General features: G+C 31.9%; 1 protein-coding gene across 1 annotated transcript in view; it reads left to right on the top strand.

Moving 5' to 3' along the window:
- Positions 1–21,852, top strand: part of LOC129219021 (microtubule-actin cross-linking factor 1, isoforms 1/2/3/4/5-like) — a 271,646-nt gene that overhangs the window by 242,194 nt on the left and 7,600 nt on the right. Inside the window, 4 exon segments of the mRNA XM_054853341.1 lie at positions 1,476–1,588; positions 1,672–1,785; positions 3,986–4,103; positions 8,561–8,721. Coding sequence (XP_054709316.1) covers positions 1,476–1,588; positions 1,672–1,785; positions 3,986–4,103; positions 8,561–8,721 — 506 coding nt within the window.

The following is a 21,852-nucleotide window of genomic DNA, read 5'->3' on the forward strand; positions in this document are numbered from 1 at the left end:
GATGCTAAATAAATTGAATCTAAAATTAATTAAATATGCTTTGTGCTAAATTATGATTGAAATTAAAGACAACGTAAACCAAGCACAAATCAGCAAGAAAATGCAGCATATAGCTATTTCATGGCTACACATGAAGCCTTTCCAACTGTTGGATTGATTGCTTTCATCTCTTGTCCTATTGGTCAACTTCTATTCAAGCTCATTTAGTCCTGTACTTTCTTACTAACTTTTACTTTGTTTACTTGGCATTTTTGTTTCAATCATAAATTGAATCTAGCCTCAGAATATCTTTCCTTTTTTTGTAGATATATTTTGCAAACCTAGTTAAGCAGCTAATTTTGGAACATTTTTTTAAACAAACAAAATATTACAAAAATCCAAAGACCCAAGACATATTTTTTTTCAGCAATGGTGAATATATTGTTACATATGAATAACATTTATGATATCAACTTTGAAACTCCTTAAACAGTGCTCTGATTCTGAAAAATACTTCATATATTATTAAAATAACTATTGAACATAAAAATAAAGTCATTAAAAAATTACAAAGAAGCTAAACAAAGCTGTTCAAAGATCCATTTGTACTGAAAAACCTTTGAAGTCGATTCCCTTAAGAAATTCTATTTTTAGAAGCAAAGATGTAGCGAGAAATTTTTCTAGGGAAGTGGATGTTTAGACTATGGACCATGCATTTTCTGGATAGGGGCAGAACAATCATGATTGGTCATTTCAGAACATAATCTTTATGTATTTTCTCCCCTTCATTGTAAAAACAAAAAAGAAATTCAGTAAGTTTCTGCCCTATTCTGATTAAGAAAAAATCTGTCGTGTTTGTGCTCTTTTGACAGGGCCTTCAACCTGCACCCTAAGTAGTAGTCTCTGGCGACTGATTACTAAATGGTTCCTACAAAGCACCAAATTTCAGGAAAAAAAAACAAGACTTTAGAAAATCAATTTAAAAGTTTTCTAAAAGTGGCAGGGAAATTAATTTTTGTCACACTCATTACATCTTTAGAGATGGGTCTTGCTGTAATTAGTTTTCAATAACAATGTTACAAAATTTGCATCCATGGAAATATGCACAAAAAAATGATTTCTGCTACATTTTTATTTTAAATATTTTATCTTTTCAAGATGTAGCAAAATTAAGATGTAGCAAATCTGATTAATTCTAATAAGCAGATTGTATTGAACCCTCAAAAAAAAAAAAAAAATAAATAAATAAATAAATTAAGTGCTTTGTTGAATAGTTGCAAAGTCATAGTCTTTAGATGCTATAACTTTCTGAAAAACATCTCACTAAGAAAACAGCATTTAAAGAACACTAAACTATGAGGAAAATCATGCAGTTGACCAAGTCCCTTAGAAATAAGATTTCTCAAGTAATCATTTTTTGAAATTTTTAAGTGTAAACTTTCTTTGATAAAATAAGGGGGAAATATTTTTGTTCATTTTAAAAGTTTTTCTTTTAGAATTCTCAACTAGTCGCTTGGAAATGGAGCGTGTGGCTGATATATTTGACCGGAATGGAGATGGTTTTATTGACACTAAGGAATATATTGAAACATTACGTCCTGAACGAGAGGTGAGTTGAGACGCTATTTTTTGTTCAATTGTAGCAACTTGCCATGCACTGGTATAAATATACTTATGCACTTTAACTTTTAGGGTGGTCCAAAAACAGAAGCCGAAAAAATTCAAGATGAAGTTCAACGCCAAGTAGCCAAGTGTACATGTGTTCATAGGTTCAAAGTTTACCAAGTTGGAGAAGGAAAATATCGTGTATGTAATTTATTTACCTATGAATTTTAATCAAAAAGGTTTTTTCCTAATACAGCTCACAGGAAGCTAAAAATGAAGAACAAAATGATACTTTTCTCATTTATTTGTTTATTTTATGTCTAAACCCATTTGGTTCATTGTAACTGGTTGCATTGTAAAGTTCACAGCGTAAACTCCTATTTCAAAATTAAGAAATGATAACATTAAAGAAGTACTGAAGCTTCCTACATATTATCAATGGACGCATGTATTCCGTTGGTCCTAAAATTGGACTGAAGAGAAAAATAAAATGTTTGTACAGTTTGAGCTGGCGTATAATCTAAGATTAGTATAGTAGTATGGAGTGCACTAATTGAAAGGCTTGCTGCAAAAAAAAAAAAAAGAAGTAGCTCCAGTTTCAGTGTTTTCAAAAGGTCTGCATTAGAGCTGGAACACCATTTTTTTTCTCTTAATAACTCTCTTTAAATACTTCTCATCACAGTTATATAGAAGAAGTAATGAAACTTATTTTTATTTTAAAAAAATGAGAATGTGATTTGGTGTTTAAAGCTTGAATGCTGACCTTTTGAAAATTGAAATTTAGAGTTACCTCTTTTTTGCAGCAAGCCTTTCAATTAATAAATACTAAAATTATTTTTTGTTTTAGCTATAAGCAATATTAAGATTAAATGCATTTTTTCTTTTCTCATGTATAAAATTATGGTAGATGACGGAGAGCCATACTACGTGTAATCATTTTTACTGCATGAGAAATTCTCAGTAAATAAACTAAATAAAAACATTAACATCTATTTTCGAAAACTTATGAAAATGCAATACAAAAACAAAATTGTGTTTTAGATTTATTGTGTGAATATGTTGCAATTTTTAAGTATGTTTTGAGTGTTGAAAATGTCTAGATATTTGGAGTGCTTTCTATGCTATTGTGGGGAAAATATTAAGTTTTGGATACTATCAAATACACATTATTTATTTCTCATTAGATAATAATATGTAAAGCATTCTTCACATTTTCATATTGAATGTTCAGTTCATTGGTACAATGAACTGAAATAATAAACTATTGTGAATGTTTCCATATATGTCCACAAGACCAGAGGTGAATGCATAGATATTTCATTCTGAAAATTTCTTTTCAAAGATAAAAAGTGCAGAAACATCTAAATGTGGGTAGGAAATCGAAGAATGAAATGAAAATTTTTAAAAACTTGATTATTTAACTTCAAATTATGTATTTTTAAAAGCTTAAAATAACCTTTCTGGAAATAAAAAAGAGCTTCTTTCTATTTAATTTAATTCACAAAAATAAAAATTGATCATGTGCAAAAATAAAATTAAGAAGAGGTAATTACTCATCAGTGTAATGATGTTTGTTGAAAGCTACACATAATATTAAAAATAAATTATCTTTATAATTTCAAGCATCCGTTTCCTGAACATTTGCATACAATACAAACAACATTTATGTAACACAAGTTTTTTATTCAATTTAAAATTTTACATTTTGTTCCTCTAAATGCTGAAATTGCATAAGGTGATTATATTTTAGGCTATTATACCTAATTAGGCTGCATAGTTTCGAAATACCTTCAATCATTACCGTAATATAGGTCAACAACAGTTCTCAAATGGAAAAAAACGTATTTGTTTTTTCCGTCTCACACCCCTCCTATATTGCTGTTGCGATATTTTTTAAAAGATTGATTTAGGATCAAGATAATAATGGAGAAGCAAATTCTGAACTTGGAATATATATGTTCTAGCATCTTCTGTCATTTCAACTTCAATTTTGGTTGTATAAGCAATTTTTGTTGGATTGTAATCCTAATTAGGGAATGAAATTGCAATTATGAATTTGCTGATTGCGATTTTTGATTATATTTACGATTACACAAAAATAGAATCCATTATGATCGATTACTCCAAATTTCTGTCCTTGTCAAAAACCTCCATTCTTTGTTTATCAAAAGTTTTCTTTTTTCCCAAACTACATTAGGTTCAGAAAATAAGGTCCATCACGGCATAATATTAATTACTTTGTTGATATTGGCTTACTGTTAAATCTAGTTTTTCAGTGTTATTGCTTTACTTTTTTAATTTATTTGAATTCTTTTTTGCCTTGCTAAATGATTTATCTGAGATTCTTTTTCATTATGATGTATAAGTTGAATCAGCATCTTAATACTTGATTCTTTTTCAGTTTGGTGATTCACAAAAACTTCGTCTTGTTAGAATATTAAGAAGTACAGTAATGGTACGTGTTGGTGGTGGCTGGGTAGCATTAGATGAATTTCTCGTAAAAAATGATCCTTGCAGAGGTAATACTTGAATTTGAACTATTTTGATTCTGTATGAAATTTGTGTAGTTGTTCATATTTCTGTACCTCAGAGCCAAAAGGACGTCAGTCACATTATGGTAATTTTACAGGAGTGAGGAAGAATGAGCATGCAAAGGATGGGAGGTGCGCTCTTTTAACTCTGGTATAAAATTGAGAAGTGTTTTTTTTTTATGAATTACGTTCACATGGCTTGATGTGGACTAGGCTTAAGTGGAAAATCGCAATTTTTGGACATCAGTCAGACTCCGAGATACAGATTTTATGCGATAGAATGTATTTATGTAAGCTCATTTGGCACCATTTTAGAAATAAAAATACGTTATTTGCAAAACTTATTTTAAAGCACAATTTGTTTCTGTTAATCACTTGTAAAAATGTGGATATAGGGTATTTGATTTGTTGTTTTACTATGAGACCTAAACCCAAGAGGCATCGAGCACCTAACAGTGATGAAAGAGATCTCGCGGGTGACTGAGTCATTCCAATCAGTTTTATCTAAAATTTTCCATAAATCATAATTTCATCTTTTCATGATCCATTAGTTTACATTTGCACACCATTATTGAGAGCATAATGCAATATAAATGCTAAGAGAGAGCTGGAGAACGCAAAACCACGCTGCTTAGGATGAGAAATTTCGAAGCAGTAGCAGTCGCATAGTTAGAGTAAGTCACCCCATTCCCACTTGAATTCCAAGAAATGATTGTTTTACATGCAGAAAGAAAAGAAAAAGAAACACTTTACCTATCAAAGGGACTCAGATAGGAGGATACTGAAAGGGCGATTAATTACAGATAAATATTTACCCTGCGACAGGCATTTGGAGAAGAATGGGGTGACTGTGTTCCCCGCACGATTTCTCTCAGGTTAAAACAAGTGCCAGTGACAAATTCAGTTACTGTGAAGTGTTAGAAATATTCATATTTAACATAAAGAATTAAATGCAGGTACTTAAAAATATAAAAGAAAATATAAGCATGAGAGATTTTTAATTCAGAAAGAGGGGGCATCTATTTTTTGAAACAGAGACTTAAGTAACTGTTTCATGAAAAGCTCTAATATGATAGATTCTACTGTGTAAACTAAACCTTGAATTTTATTCAAAATCATTGAAATTTGATAATCTTTTAGAGTTTGTTTTGAATAAAGGCAGAGTCCTTGAAAATGTATCTGCATGTATCACTCAAAATAATTCTACATTTTTATTCCTCATCAGAGCTTTTTCAAAATCCTCACTTTTAATACTGTGTGAGGTGTTCATCTTGAATAAAAATGAAACGAAGGCTAATGAAAAAAGTTTTCTGACTTATTTTTTATTTTTCTTTTAATTTAAAGTCATGTGAGGGAAAGACTGGAAGGGGTCGACTTTTAAAACTTGCTGTGGTTCTGTTCCATTTTTTATTGCCTGTTTATTCCCTCCTCTCTCACCATATTGTACAAGAGTTCAGTGGTGAAAATCATCTTTTCTTTAATAAATCACCTACAGCAGCCCAACAAACCATGGAAATTTTTGTCGGAGGATTTCTCCATTCTACTCTCATCCTGGCCAAACTCTTCCTAATATCTTTTTGGCTCAATTTTTTCTTCTTCAAAACATTAATCTAAAATTTTCATTGTAGTCAATAATTCGTCTCAGCATTAATTGTCTTTAATATAGCTTTACTTCATTAAATTAGGATATAGAATATATCTATAACCCAGCAACTGTCCATTAAAAGCAGAAAGGTTATGCCATGATTTTCTCCCCTACTTTTTAACTCGGAACCGTAGTTAGTATTATCAAACATTATTGTGTGCTTCAGGAAAAATGGCCAGTTGCATTTCATGTCAGAAATTCCATGCCAGTTGTGAGGCTGAAGGGCACTCTGATTGTAACCATAGACCCATGTAGTAGCTATATAGCCATGACATGAAGATGCCATTAGAATGTATCTCAAAGCTGCGTAGAATCTTTCTAGTTGAGAGATAAAGTAGTTATAAAAGATCCACTTAACAAAAGCATGTTCATTTTTCTATCCCCACCTTCCCTTCTGCAAGAAATGAAAATTCTAGGATTCTGATAGTAATAGAAAGCAAGCTTTATAAACTCCTTGTTTATTTTCATTTATAAATGTGACTTCATAGTTTTAAGTCAATATTTCATGGACCACATACTGTTGTTCAGAGGTTTTATTAATGTTATTACAATGATAATCAGCCGGAATAAAATGGAAAGCAGCCATTGTGTTTGAAGAGTAGTGCCATTCATGGATAATCATACCTAGAGATTTTGCTGTATATGCATTGTTTTAAGTGGTTAGTTTTTCAAGGAGATTTGTCTAGCCTGGTGTCCTTTAGATACCAACTTGGTGCATGTGGTATCCGATAAATTCCTGTGAATTAAAAGAAAATCTACTCTTTGTAGCAGGCATTTAATAGAGTGATTTGTATTTATTTGTTTTCATTTTTTTAAATATTTGGTTTTGCTTAGAATGCCTTTTAGGATAATTGAACTTGGACATGCAATACAACTCTTTTCTTATTTCTATAGCATAAATATATTCCTAATTTGAATATTTTATTTTTATTTTCTTACAGTCACAGTATTTTGTAGGAGTATTATTTAATGCTTTTCATAAAAAATAATTTCTTATGGATATCCACATTTGAAAAGGATAACTACTATCAGTAACTTATGATTATATATATATATATATATATATATATATATATATATATATATATATATATATATATATATATATAGAGAGAGAGAGAGAGAGAGAGAGAGAGAGAGAGAGAGATGGATAAGTTTAATAAGAAGTGTAGAACTAACGATGTAGTAAAGCCAAAATTCTATGAAAAACTGATACATTGTACAAAATATCAGTTTTTCTCCTCATCATAATATTAAATCAAAGCTAATTGCCTAGTAAAATCTCTTTATATATCCTCCATGCCTGGAAAAAAAATAGTGGTTGGTTAAACGTTTGAATTGTATAACCTTGAGTTCCATGATCTTTTCTCTAAAAATCACGAGGAAAAAAATATGTAATTAACATATAAAACCAAAATTTTTTTACATTTTGTAATTTCTTTTTCAAAAATTAAAATTTTGAACTTAACCCTTTTTTTTCTGAAATGGAAGAGAAGTCAACTATCTATATTTTCATTATGATTTCTTTAAATTTTATCTTAGTAAAATTCTTTTGAAGATTTATCATGTTTTTGAAACTAAAGTCAAAATCTTGCTTTTGTGTTTATTTTTCAGTTGATTAATCCTGTTTTTTATATTTTATTGTGTTGGTTTTAAAATATGTATATTTTTGCAATTGCATATATCTGCCCAGTGTTAAGTATATTTTTCAAGGAAATCATAGGTACAAAAGACTTTTTTTCGTTACATTTTATTTTCAGAATTCTGAAAGAAATATTTTCCTGTTTTATTTCTTAAATTAAACAAAACCTCTCATAGTTAAAAGCATGAACATGTAGTGAAGCAATTTTGAGTTTGAATTACTTTCTTACTTGGAGCAGATGCACTTAATTGGAAAGTTGTAACTAATTGAATTCTGGATACAAATAGCTATAAGCATTAGTGGTGCTAATAGGCACATGTCAGGCACCACCATTCAAATTGAAATGCAATCTCTTTCCAAATTTCCTGTAATACTTTTGAAGATGTTTTGCTCATTTTCTCTCAAAAAGAAGAGAAAACGTAAACATAATTCAAGTACAGCTAAAAAAAAAACTTTAATGGTTTTAAACAGAAATAGTTTTTGATAGTTTGGAATGTTATAAATGCATCAAGTTACCAGAAGGGTAGGAAATGTGGTAACTAAATTTCATCATCTGTGTGTGATATCAATTTGTACGTAATTGCTTTATATCCTCAAGATTCTCTCTAAGGATTTTTATTTTATTTTTGTTTGTTTTGGAGAAGACAGATATGATTGCATTTTCATAAATATACATCAATGTGAATAAGTTTTCTATGTAACATTACTTTATGCTTTTTTTAATATAGTGTCTCATTTATTCATTACTCTCAATGAAGTATTCTTTCAAATTTGTTTTAACTCTTAAATTTCTTCTTCACTCACTTGTTCTCATTTCTTTCTGCTTTCATAGGCTGCAGGGAAGAAGCATTAAAACTAACTAAACTTCTAATTCAACACTCTAAAATATCTTCACTTTCTACCCATAGTAGTTCTAAAGAAAGCCTCTAACATTGAATGCCATAGATTGTTTTTCCTTGTAACCCTTCCTCTTTCCTCTCAGAATAAGCTATAATTTTCTCTAAACATAAATGCCGTCTTACATAAAATAACCTCTCTTCTAGACTAATTGATAAATACATGTTACCTCACATGTAGAAACAAATAATAAAAGCAATATCTAATTCGTGAGTGCATGGGAATAATTAAAAAACCCTGCATGTGTTTACTGTCATATAGCTAAAGGACGAACCAACTTAGAATTACGTGAGCAATTCATATTGGCCGAAGGAGTAAGCCAGTCCATGGCTCCATTCAAACCAAAGCCAAGTCCTAATTCTTCTGTTTCATCACAAAGTGGAACTGCCAACTCCATGACCTCCACTGGCCCAATTACAAAGGTTTGCAATTGCGATCTTTTATTTTATTTTGTTTATTTTTTCATTTTGTTGAAGAATGAAGAATTTTATTAAGTTTGTAAATTATTCTTTCATGTTAATGCAATTATGATTTGTTATTTTTTGCTGCAGAAATGCATCTGTTATATTTTAGTATTATATATTTTTGTTACCTGCAAATTTAGTTTTAATATGGAGCTTATATACATCCAACACAATTTCAATTTCTCTAGAGGACATGTGCTATATAGGCACACACATCATAACTGCCAACCTTCCCACACATAATATAAAATCTTCCGTGTTTTTCACCTTATAGCTTTAGAGGAATGAATTACAAACTTTGTGCAGTTCTAAATGTCAGGACAGGTCATTTTCATTATAACAAGATGACCTTCTGATGAGAATGAGCTTCCTTGTGACATAGTGAGTTCTGCACCATTCAGGTCTTATTCTTTACTTCAAAAATGCCATGCTGGCCAATGAACTTCTTACCTTCTATGGAATAGTTGCATAAAATAACATCAACCTGGCCCAGATCCAGATGTATATTACTAACTGGAGTTCAATTGCCTGTGAAGTTTCATGACATTGATCTGAGTTTGGATCCATAGCTTTGTGTAGTTTTAAATTTGATATAGATACATTTTTGTCCAGTTTAGAAATCTTAATAGCAAACTTTCCAAGAAAAATATTTTGTGGAATTAGTTCCTTTGTATAGTTAGGGCACTTGGTGCGTTTTCAGAATTTTCAAACTTGCCTGCAAGACTAGCGGACAAAGTTTTTTTTTTTTTTTCTAATCATGTTACAAACAAAGCAAAATATATATCTTACAAAAAATGGAAAAAAATTGATCATTGATCTTTGGACTGTCATGACAAAAAGTAAAGCTTCCAAATTATATAGGTACTGGTGATAGTAACATAATGAAATTAACAGTTAAAAGTAGTTATTTTTAAGTATCAAGAATAATTTAATAAAGAATGAAATTGAATAAAAATGTTTATGGTAAAAATTGTATTTTCAGAGCTTAACCTGACCTTAAAAAATGAAAACACTAACTAATAGTTTTTTTTTTCTTTTTAAAGCTTTAAAACCTAGCTTAAGTAATGAAAATTGTCATAAACAGAGGAAAATTTGTGTATTATAAACTCAGTTGATTTAGTAAAATTAAACAACGCAAAATTATTATCTCTAAAGAGAAAGGGAATAGTTTCTTTAAAAATTAGTTTTTGCAACAATAACATTTAGAATGCAAACAAAGGGGGGGGGGGTCTAAGGAAAAAATAAGTTTGGTTTCTTGTTTTGATTTTTTTTAAATGCTAAATCTTGTGTTTCTTTATTATTGCTCAGTTCATTTCTTCTTTGTTGGTAATTGTTTTCGTTTCATCTATTTATTTATTACTTTGAATGTTATACCTTTTCATGGCATGACATGTGAAACTCCTTTCTGTTTTTTTCCCCCTTTCTTTTTTCCTACAAAATTATAGCATGATTTTTCTTACTGGTGGTGCTGCAAGTATTTACATTCCTTTTTAGGATATATAAAAAGCTCCCCCCCCCCCTTTTCTCTTCCATTTTTGTTACTTCAGAACAAAAATTCCCTATCCTTCAAAGTAGACGTTGAAGTGTGTTTTCAACCTTATTTGGTTTCAAGAACACTCTTTTTGATGCTTCTTCTATGCAGCAAGCTTTCATCAACTCTAAAGCTCTTCAGGTTTTCCATTTATTTTACTTTTCAGCTTCATTTTTATTCATGAGATGTATTCCTGTACAAGATTTAAGGCCTTTGTTCTACAGGCCTGTGCCTTCTGAAACAGGATCAAGAATTCCAGTATACTGTTGGGTAAAATCCTTCACTTCATTTCACACCTTATTTCCATTTTGCAACTGATGCAAAGAAAAATGGATATCATATGCAAGCATGCAAGAATGTGCATGCTGTAACAGATTCTTAAATTTTCATAAACACCAGAAAAGGAGAAAAATATATTTGTTCTAACACTATGGGGAGAAACTTTCTAAGCAATTAATATTCATTATAATACCCACTTTTAACTCTCCATAATAAAGTTATTTTATTGTCTCTGATTAGATAGAATGGCCATAGTTAAAGGAAGTATACTTTCCACTCAACACATAAATTTTTAATGCTTAAAGCATATCCAATCCTTGAAAAATGTGGACAATTTTATTTAATGGCATAAATTATTTCTTCTTAAGAAATTTGTAATCTAAAAATTATTTTAATGAACCATTAATAGAAAAGATGCATATATTTTGAAGGGTACATATATTTTTTAATATAGAATGATTTTTTTACATAGTTTGAGTTATAGCACTTTCAGAGCTATGTAAATGTTTTATGGCACACAAATTAAAAAAATTTTATTGCCTCTACTATGAAAAGGTATTTTAATTTATTACTGTCTGAAAAGGTGTGTCTGCTATGAACATTAATCTAATAATAATATAATAATCTAATAATAATATAATAATCTAATATTATATTTAATTTATATTCCAATCTTTCACATCTTGATGCTTTAGAGTATCTTCAGTTGCTTTTGTTTTTTTGAATAACTTATGCGAGAAATGTGCTGATAAAACATGTTTAAACTCCTTTAATTAGCAACTTTTATAGACCAGCAGTAAACTCTTTGCAGAGACTCTAACTACTACTCTTTCTCCAAAGATTCTACAAAATATCTTTCCTTACTATATGGTTTATACTATAAATTATAATTAATTGTATAATAAGTTCAGATTTTGATCATTTTTCAATCATATACAGTATGGGACCCCAAATCTGATTTCTCGGGACTGCGACCTTTCCAGATTTTGAATTATTACAGAAAAAATAGTGAAAACTTTTGTTGTGTAGTATTTTGTCATGTTTTTCCTGGTTTCGCTAATATTTGCGCCAAATTTCTTTTATTTCTAGATCATTCTGAATTAAAGTATACTTAATTATGCTAAAACAAGTAGGAGATATAATTTGCAACGCCGTCTAGTCCATGGATGTTGCTTTTCATTATAATACAATGTGCTGATTGATACAATAAATAAATCACATTTGTACTAAAAATAGCTTTGTACATTTGTTCAATAAGCTTTATATTGATACTTACAAGAGGAAAAAAGAATTTTCTTTAATCGAAAGTGGATGTTAAAAGATTGCTGCAAAATGACAGCAAAACGCTAATTTATGCATGATACGTGGCATTGAAGAAATGTAAAAATAAGCTGAATTGAAAGTACTGTGTTTTCAACAGGTAATAGCCGAAAGTTAACAATTTTGAACGTTTAAAAATGAAAAAAAAATGAAACTTTTTTAAAAATATACTTAAGGAAAAGAGTTTTCGACTTCAGGATTCTGAAGTTTGGGTACTAACTTTTTAAAGGAAAAATAAAAACGATTTCTGAATAATAACAGTTGTAAAATTACTATAAAGTGTTTTCCATGGCAATCATTTGCTATATATTTTAGAGTGGGCTTTTTTTATGAACGATGGACAGTATTTCAAGCTCATTTTTTATGCTTTACCAAAAAACACCAGCAAAAAAACCGTACTTTTTAAAAGAAAATTGAAGATGACAAACTTTGAGTTACAGTGCCATGAAAATGGGCTATTTTTCACAAGCAGGATTATGATGACCAATTTAGATAACATTATCTTTTAGAAAATCAATATTTGTGCTCTGCAGCTGTAGCACATTTTTATTATGAAGTACAAGCTTTTCAATTATTTTTATTCAGAATTTATGACATTATAAAATCCTGGAAAAAATTTCTCCACCGTACTTTTTCAAGAGTTTACATGTGTGCTACACAAAAAGTAATGAGCTCAAAGTAACAAAAATACTAGAACTTATTGATGACCAAAAGTACTTTAATTTTCCGAAATTTTATTCCTCCAGTGGAATAAAATTTTCTGCACCCTTAGTCTGAGCATAGCAATTCATTATGGCAGACAGTATTTCAAGCTCATTTTTTCTTCCTTATCTGAAAGAACACCATCAAAAAAATAAGCCCTATTTTTATAGGAAAAAATCCGTTCTTTCTATTGGTACTGACAAAAAAGATACAAGGTACAAACAATAAGTTAAAAACAAGTGTTTTTACACTAATATTAAGAAGCACAAGGCTTTGAATAATTTTTGTTCAGAATTTATGGCAAACTAAAATCCGGGAAAAAATTCCACGAAGTTTACCTGCCTGCTACACAACATCTAATAAACTCAAATTCACAAAAATACCAAAATTTTATAACAGCCAATCGTACTTTAAGCTCTCAAAATTTCATGTTTCTAGGGTGATAAAATTTTCTGAAAACTTAGCCTAAACATGGCAATTTGTCTCACAAAGCTAATTCCCCTTTTTGGAGCACTGTTTTGGGCGATCCTAGATCCTCAGGATTTGGACCTCGGAAGCTGAAAATATGCACATGTTAGTTTCAAAGCAATGGTGCAGTCACAGGATGGGTTGTGGAGTTAAACCCCTTCCAGGACTAGGGGTTACCCTCCCAGGAATCCCACGTAACCATTTTTTCTTCACAAATCAAGGAGTTGAAAAACAGTATTTAAAATTTTCCAAATGGAATAGGTTTCAACAAAACTTTACTGCCTTATAGATCGGGAAGCAATTACAAATTACTTTCCGATTCTTAAACATACAAGTAATATTTTGGGATGAGCATCCTTACTTGGCTAAAATGGTCTTAATAAAAGGCAAAAGTGGATCATGGTCACTCAGCCCTTCCAACGCTGCACAAAACCTTTTTGGGGGAACCTAGAGAGAGGAAGCATACCACACTGGATTTTCTGTGGTTTCTCTCAATTCGTATACAAAGATTGAAACAGTTACTAGCTAACATTTGACATTCATAAAGATATTGATATTAGTCCAAACAAACTAAGGGGAAAATACCCTTAACATGGACAAAATTGCAGCAGAAGGTTTTTCAATTGTTTTTATATCGGTAACTCGAGCAAAATAACATATCCAAAACCGGACAGAATTGGTTCACGGGAACACCCCCAAAATCAGGTTTGAAAATGGTAGGCTAGTGGCAATTATCTTCAATATAAGTAACACCGGTATTCTCCACTCCGGTTAAAACTCGGACCGAGGCTTAAACCTCGAAGTTGAAAAACTACTCTATTCTCCATCCCGGTTTAGCGTTAAACTCGGTCACAGAACGCCCACTTCCAGAGCTCGGCTTGTGACCGGAACTTCGACGGTTTAAAACTAGATTTCCTTCCCATCATTCCTTTGCGAGCAAACAAAATGGACGACGGCCGTTTGGATTATTTTGAGCGATTTGCAAATGCTAGAAACTATTGATAAAACATTCTTGATAGAAACAAAGATTAATTACAAAATTTAATCAGAATTAACATTGGTTATAGGTGTTATCAAAAAGTACGGCCGAAAACATTAATGCTCAACAGAATGGCGCCAAAAAAAATCATTTTTTTCAATTTCCATGTCACTGTAGTGCGGAAAAGTTGCGATTGGTAAGAAAATATTTTTTTCTTTTTTTTTTGAAATCTGATTTATTTCTGCCGCACCGTTTCTTCGTATTTTAAACTTTCGCCTCAGTTAACAACAAAAACGTTACAAAAGAATGCTGCATGAAAAAATAACTATTTGGGGGGGGGGATTAGATGCCACTTCTGAGAGAATATCTTAGAACACTTTTGTCCATTACAAACTATCCTTTATCAAATAATTTCTGGAACACAAAAACTTATTATTTTTTTAATGCAGCATTGCTCCAATTTTAAAATGCTGGTCAAACAATTTTTAAACCGCTAATAGTTTTTTAATTCTTCCCTAAATTATAGTCATATAATGTCACAACGGAGCTTTAATAATTGCTAAAGTTTTGTTTTAAATTTGTGAAAAATGTGACAAAATAGCACTTACCATTATTTTTATGAGTTTGGGGAAAATGAAAGAAAAAATGGTCTGAAGCAAAATAATCAGGAGTGCTCACCTCGGCTGGGGGAGGAGGGGGGGTCATGGCGCAGAATATGCAATGAAATTTTTCGGGGGGGGGGGGTGTTCAATTAATAATTTATTCTTTTTTTAGAGGGGTCATCCAATTTGGGGGGTCTTTGTGGTGTTTGGGAGGGAGGGCTGTGCCCTTGCTCTTGGAGGGGGGGGAGCACACCTGGAAAAATCAATTACTTTTCTTAAACAGTAGTACCTGTTGCAACTTTTTTACTCAGATCAATTATTGAAGTAGCAAGGTATCTTGTCCAATTGAGAGACTGAATTACATAAATCATTCCAAGACAGAAAATGATAGAATGAAGCTGAATGTTCCACAAGATTTCAATGCGCAACACAATAATATCTAAACGAATTTAAAATTTTCTTTGTTACAAATAATTATAAATAAAATGGTTCAGGAGATTTTTAATTGCAGAAGAAATTACTATTACTAGCTTCATGAACACATTAATGTGGAAAAATATTCCCAATGGATGAAATAACATTTGATTTTATGCTAGGGAATGTAGATATAGAAGCAATTAGAATGTGACTTTATTTTTGCGTACAAACACGCATATAATTACAAGATAGGGGAAGAGAAAGAGCTTTGAAAAACAAGTGATTGTAAAAATTAAGGTGTGAATGATAACAAGGAATTTTTACATGGGCGTCCATATGCAAAATTTTAAGGGGAGGGGGGGGGGGGGCTCAGATATTTTCCACATGTTTTAGAAGGATATTTTCCCGTGGAAACCGATTTCAGTACAGATTAGAGTGAATAAAATTTGTCATTTTTACTTATTCAATAATGGCTGGAAAAGAAATGTTTTTACATTTTAGCAAAGAAAAAATACTAAAGCAAGGAAGTTCTAATTTCTAAGGGGAGGGGGGCTTGAGTCCCTACTTGCCCCTCTCCCCATATGGGTGCCCTTGAATTATTGGATGATAAAAATATAAAATTATTCTTTCAACTTTTAAAAAGGACTGTATTGCTGAAAAAATAAGTTCCTCACATGGAAAACTAATGCAGAGCAAAATGCAGTTTATGAATTTGTCCTGTGTCGTTTATATTAATAAGTTTATGGATTTTAAAGACAATAAATGTTAACAAATGTTTCACGAAATGGAACAGATGGAGGGGGGAGGGGATCGGGTTCTAAAGCCAATACATTGTAAAAAGTTTTTAATATTATTGTAAATTATTTTTCTTTTCTATGTTTTTCATTCTTTTCTTTCTTTCTTTCAAATGCATACACAATATAGTACAAAATATTAAGCTTTTATCTATATTATTCAAAAATGTTTACTTCACACACAAGAAAAAAAAAATTATGACTGACAGATTTTCAATATTAGAAAGAGACTAATATATTAATCAGTGGCGTGTCTAGAGGGGGGGGGACAACGGTCTGCCCCGGAATTGCACCCAAAGTGGATTTTAATTTCTTAAATCATATTTCATCCATTAAATGCCAACAAAAACAAAGCGCAATATTGAGCTTGGACGGGGCACGTTACATATGCGTCTAGGGCAAATTTTACATAGAATTTATTTGTAATTAAACTCGTTTTTTAATATTCGTAATTAAACTCGTTTTTTAATTGCAACTATAGTTACAACGCCAAAATAAAAATAAGTTGCTGTTTCTAAAAAATAGCACGAACTTAATATTTACATAAAACATCTTTTTGAAAGAGGGGGGGAGGGGGGCAGATTTCGTAAATTACAGCCCGGCCCAGATGAAACCCTTGCCAAGAACGTGACTATATTATTGAATTAGTTTTTATTTCATCTTGATTAATAACAATATGAATAAAAAAACATTTAATTAATAACAAGATGAAAAAACTTTTTAATTTCTTTCCAGAAACATTAAAAAAATGCATTGATGTTTTTAAATTTTAAATTGAGTCTAATAAAAAAAAATTGCATGAACTATAGATCTATTTTGCTACTCCCAATTCTTATTATATGTCAATCATTCTTCAGCGCGCGAATTTACTACCACGTGGAATGCAATCAGGTAGAAAATGTCACGTGAGTCACTCTACCCAATGGTAACACCCGTTTCATATCTACTTCAGTTAAAACTCGACTCCCCTAATTTGTGCTTGAAATGACTTGAAGAATACGCACCACGTTCGAAACTAGTTTTCCGTCACTTCTCGGTTTTGGGGAGCCGAGTTTCATCTCCGTGCTGTGACGATATTGAGAATAGGGCCGTAAGCTTGTATTCTTCTTTAAAACGTATAAAAAAACTCATTTAGCCTTCTCAAATGGAATAATCATCGACAAAGCGTCTTGGTTAATGCGTATGTCACGAAAATTAAGTTCGAACCTCAATAACCAGTCACATGGATAATTTGACCATCCCGATAACTCGACGCATTTGTTTCCCTGTCTAGTGCAAGGTTATGTTCAAATAAGTTGATAGAATATGGTTACACCATGTATGTTATAGAGGTAACTCCCCTTAGTTGACTACTATATAGAGGTTGAAAAACTGAGCCCCACAGGTCGTATATTGCCCATATTGCATGCCGATCCATTCCCACTGACAAAAAAAAATGCTTAAAAAACATTGAAATGCTTTATTTAATTCGAAAGAAGTTTCTTTTTTTACTCCATAAATTATGTTATTTCCCATGTAAACGTTAGCCGCATTTAACAAGAGGTGCAACTTATAATGCCGATTTTGCATTTGTTAAAATGAAATACATATGGCTTTAGACTTTTCTTTTATGAATTACGTGAAAATTATAATTGCTTTATTAAATAATTTAGTTGCTACAAATGGAAAACACAGTGTTAGTCAAGTACAAAATGTTGAAAAAATAATGATATTATCTTTTGTGAAACTCCATTCAGCCAAGATCTCTTCTCCTTTGCAATAGAGTCCCACTCATGGAACTTACATTCTATGCAATATTGTTACAGGTCTAACAGCCGAAGAGGGTGTTAATACTGATGAATTCCACTTATTTGGTACATACATAATTTCTTAAATGGTAGGACAGGAAGTGTTTAGGTACACTGTTGAAAGATCGAACAAAGAAAAAACTTTAGAATCATATACTGCTATTTGTAGTAAAGATGATCCAGATATACAGATAGATACAGCAATCCTTTTTTAAAGAACAAAGTTTATTGGTGTTTGCGGTGAAATGAATCTTGTATATGTGTGTGTGTGTTAGGCGTTATGAACATTGTGCATACCCTGCAGCATTATTTGAAGCTATAAAGCTATGATGAGAAATGCAGCAAAATCCAATTGGCTCAAGCAGTAGTCAAATGCATTAAAAATTTGTGTAGTGAAAAATCTGAAAACATGTTACAGGCAGAAATGTATGTTTTAGATGGAGAATCTCTCTTACATCACCTTCCATGGTGCAGTAACGATACTTAAGAGCATACTGCTCTATCTTATGTTAATTTTGTTATTAAAACGTACGGGAAACCTACTGCTCTTTTTGATGGCTAGAGAGGGTCCCCTACAATTAAAGATGCCTCTCACAGACAACGCTATACAAAATCCAGTAGAGACATTAGTTTCAGTCTGTGCATGCATTTCTTTGGGAAAAAAAAACGTTTTTGGCTAACGGAAAAAAGAAGCGATGATTTTCCTTATAAGTGATTTGTTACAGAAACAAGGGTTTTCTGTTCTAAACATTGATGGTGATACTGATGGGAAAATTTTGCATGCTGCAGTATCGCCTCTGCACATGTGCCTACCACTAATAAACGAAGACACTGTTTTGATGATTTTGCTTCTGTATCAAGCAAAGAATAATGGATTCAAACTGTAGTACGGCAGCGATATAAGGCGAGGATCAATTCCCAATCCTGTTATTCTGAACCTGTCATCTTTACTATAGGTCGCGAAAACTGCAACGTATTTATTTTTTATCATGCTTATACAGGCTGCATATCTAGATTTTTTTCAATCGAAAAAAATTCAGCGCTTGTAAAACTGATGAAAAATGCAGAGCTCCGTTCTTTTGCAAACAAACTATACTATACTTTTTCAACTATATGAATCTCAAGCCTTGGAATCTACAAACATACTAATGATGGTAATGAAGTTAGCTACAGCGAAATCTTTTATTACACCTGAACGTTTACCTCCAACTCTGATTCGCCCACGAAATACCATAGCTACAGAGCATACTTACAGATAAAGCTTGTAAAGACAGGTTCAAACCAGAAGATTAGGGCTGGTACATTAAAAAAACCTCGTACTATCCAATACTTTGCGACTTCCCACCGACCCCAAGCTATCTGTTAAACATGATACGCTGTTCTGCAAAACAATGTGCTACATTACGCTTGCGCAACTGTTTTGTAAATAAAAGAAGCTTTCAAGCTACCAAAAGGGATCTAAATTTTTATGTTTGGAAAACAAAGTATTATTATGCCATGAAAAAAATAAAATAATTTGTATCAGTCAGATTTTACACCATTTTGAAATAAATCCCTCTTTAAAGACCAGGTGGATTTACAATGTAGGCCAAATACAGATCGAGGGCCTTAAGTTGTAGACTCTGGTTTAAATAGTAGTCGACTAAGTGAATTTCTGTTAACATGTGCAGAGCAAACTTTTTTTTCAACTCATATAAATATAGCACTGTACTAGAGAAGGAAACATGCGTCGGGTTACCGGTAATGGTCAAGCTATCCAAGTGTCGAGTTATCGAGGTTCAATCTAATTTTTGGAACGTAACCCTAAACCGAGGCTTTTAACCTATACAGAATTGCCAACTGCTCCGCATTTTGCGGAGTTGCTCCGCAAAAATAGCAAAACTCTGCAGCTCTGCAAAGAAGTTATTTTGCTCCGCATTTCCCTTTTGGTCTTAATTCTGATCAGACTTACCAAATTATTTTAGTAAAATTCAATTTATTTTCATTATATTTTGCTAGTTTATTATACAGGCATATTTAGACAGGCATGCAAATATAAGAAATTAAAGATTCTTATACTCAAAGCGTGACATAGTGCTTAAAGCTGTTTTATTAATTTAAAAATAATTATTTTTATACCCTTATGGCAGCGCTTAAAATGGTTATCGAAGCTCAAAAACAATTTCAGATAAAAGGTTCCAATTTTCAATATTGATTTAATAAGCAAAATTCCGTGCTGCTCCGCAAAATTTCACAATGTTCCTCAAAATCACCACAAATGCTCCTCAAGTAGTTCCTAGAAAGTTGGCAACCCTGCCTATAATTATTACAGTTGAGAATGCTAAATACAGGGTCCATTATGAAAGTAATGAGCATTTACTGGCAAAATATATTTATTGATCGTAATTTGTACAAATGTTCAATATTCTTCAAAATACATTCCTCCTGCATCAATACACTTGCGGAGACGTGTTTGCTACGCCTGAAAGGCACCCTGAAACTCTTCCAAGGGAATGCCTCTCAGGAACGTTATAACATGGTTTTGGATGTTTCCCAAGGTTCCCCAATGTTTTCCTTTCTTCTCTCTCTCGAGTCGCGGAAACAAAAAGAAGTCACATGAAGCTAAGTAGGGACTGTAAGGTGGTGAGGGATCACCGGGGTGGGGACATCCATAACGGGGTTCGTCGGCGACCTCCTCCTGGCTCTCTTTGAATGCCTTGTGCCACTTCCCAGACTGTGATCTTGAAATACAATCGTCCTTGAAGGCTTCTTGCAGCATCTGGAATGTTTCGGTTGCATTTTTTCCAAACCTCACGCAAAACTTTATGGCGTATCATTGTTCAAGCGAACGCTCCATTGCGTTATGTTACAAAAGTTGAAAACATACTTCAAGCGGAGGCACTTATCTCCGCTCACACTGCTCGAAAGCAACTGACGACTGGATGCATTGAAAGGGCATATCCCACACCACATTTCCCAGCCGGTTTTAGCGTGCTGCCATCTATCGTCGCGTCACAATAACATTATGCTCATTACTTTCATAATGGACCCTGTATGTTTTAAAATGCTTTTAAAGAAGAATACTAGCTTACCTATTTTGAAGATAATTGCCACTAGCCTCCCATTTTGAAATCTAATTTAGGGGTGTTCCTGTGACTCAATTTTGTCCAATTTTGGATATGTTATTCAGTATCAACTAGAAACTCAAAAACCTTTGAAAAAGCTTCTGTTGCAATTTTGTTTAGGTTCAACCGTATATTGCTTGGACTATATATGAGGAGGAGGTTTTAAATGATCTCACACGAAAAAAACATGAAACAGGAATAAAAGATTAAACTAAAGGAAAGGATAAATATATTGTGCATTCATTATTGTGCCATTTCTTAATGTATACATTTTCTCTGGTATATTTGGTGCTGCTAATTTCTAATACAAATGAAATTCTTGGAAGGGTTTTTACAATTTACTTTTACAATCAACATTGCTTTAAGAACTGCAATATGCAACTGTGTTCTTTTATGAGTCTCCAAATTATTCTAAACCTAAAATATTCTCTTTACCAGTGCATTAGGGGGGGGGGAAACATAAAATATATTTAATAATTAGTATGCGAAAATTTGCATGATTCAACTTATTGGAATGAAAATGTTTCAATTAGTCATTGAAAAGCCAGGGTTCTATTTTATCATTTCAGAAACAAGACATTTCAGTTGCCCAGAACAATGTGCGGGAAAGATACCGGAAAATGGGCCTGTCCTGTTCAAAACGGGATGTATGCTCACCTTACCCATCCCCTTTTCTCTTTGTTTCAAAGTCATTGTGATGTTAATAAGAATTATAGTCAATTCGCGATAACTCGAATCTGAAGGGAGCCACGAAAAACATTGACTTATCGAAAGTTCAACTTACCGCTAGTTTCAATTTTCGACATTTTAATATTAAAACCATTGAATATTGTAATTGATATGTACATATAACAGACAAAATTACCTAACTTAAAAATTTTAAGCACAATATGCACAGTTTAATCAAAAATATTGAGAGAAAAAAATCAAAAGCATGGTTTTCATTTCGATACTGCTGGAACCACTTGAATAAAGCTGATTCTACTTCAGGAAAGGTGCACATCTTCATTCATTTCAAATTCAGGTTCATGAATACTATCGCTTTAGAAGTTTTTCTTTTTCTTTTAATGTAATTGACAGTATTTGCTTAGACATCTTTAACAGTA

This window comes from Uloborus diversus, chromosome 3 (assembly GCF_026930045.1).
Source record: "Uloborus diversus isolate 005 chromosome 3, Udiv.v.3.1, whole genome shotgun sequence".
Taxonomy (NCBI): domain Eukaryota; kingdom Metazoa; phylum Arthropoda; class Arachnida; order Araneae; family Uloboridae; genus Uloborus; species Uloborus diversus.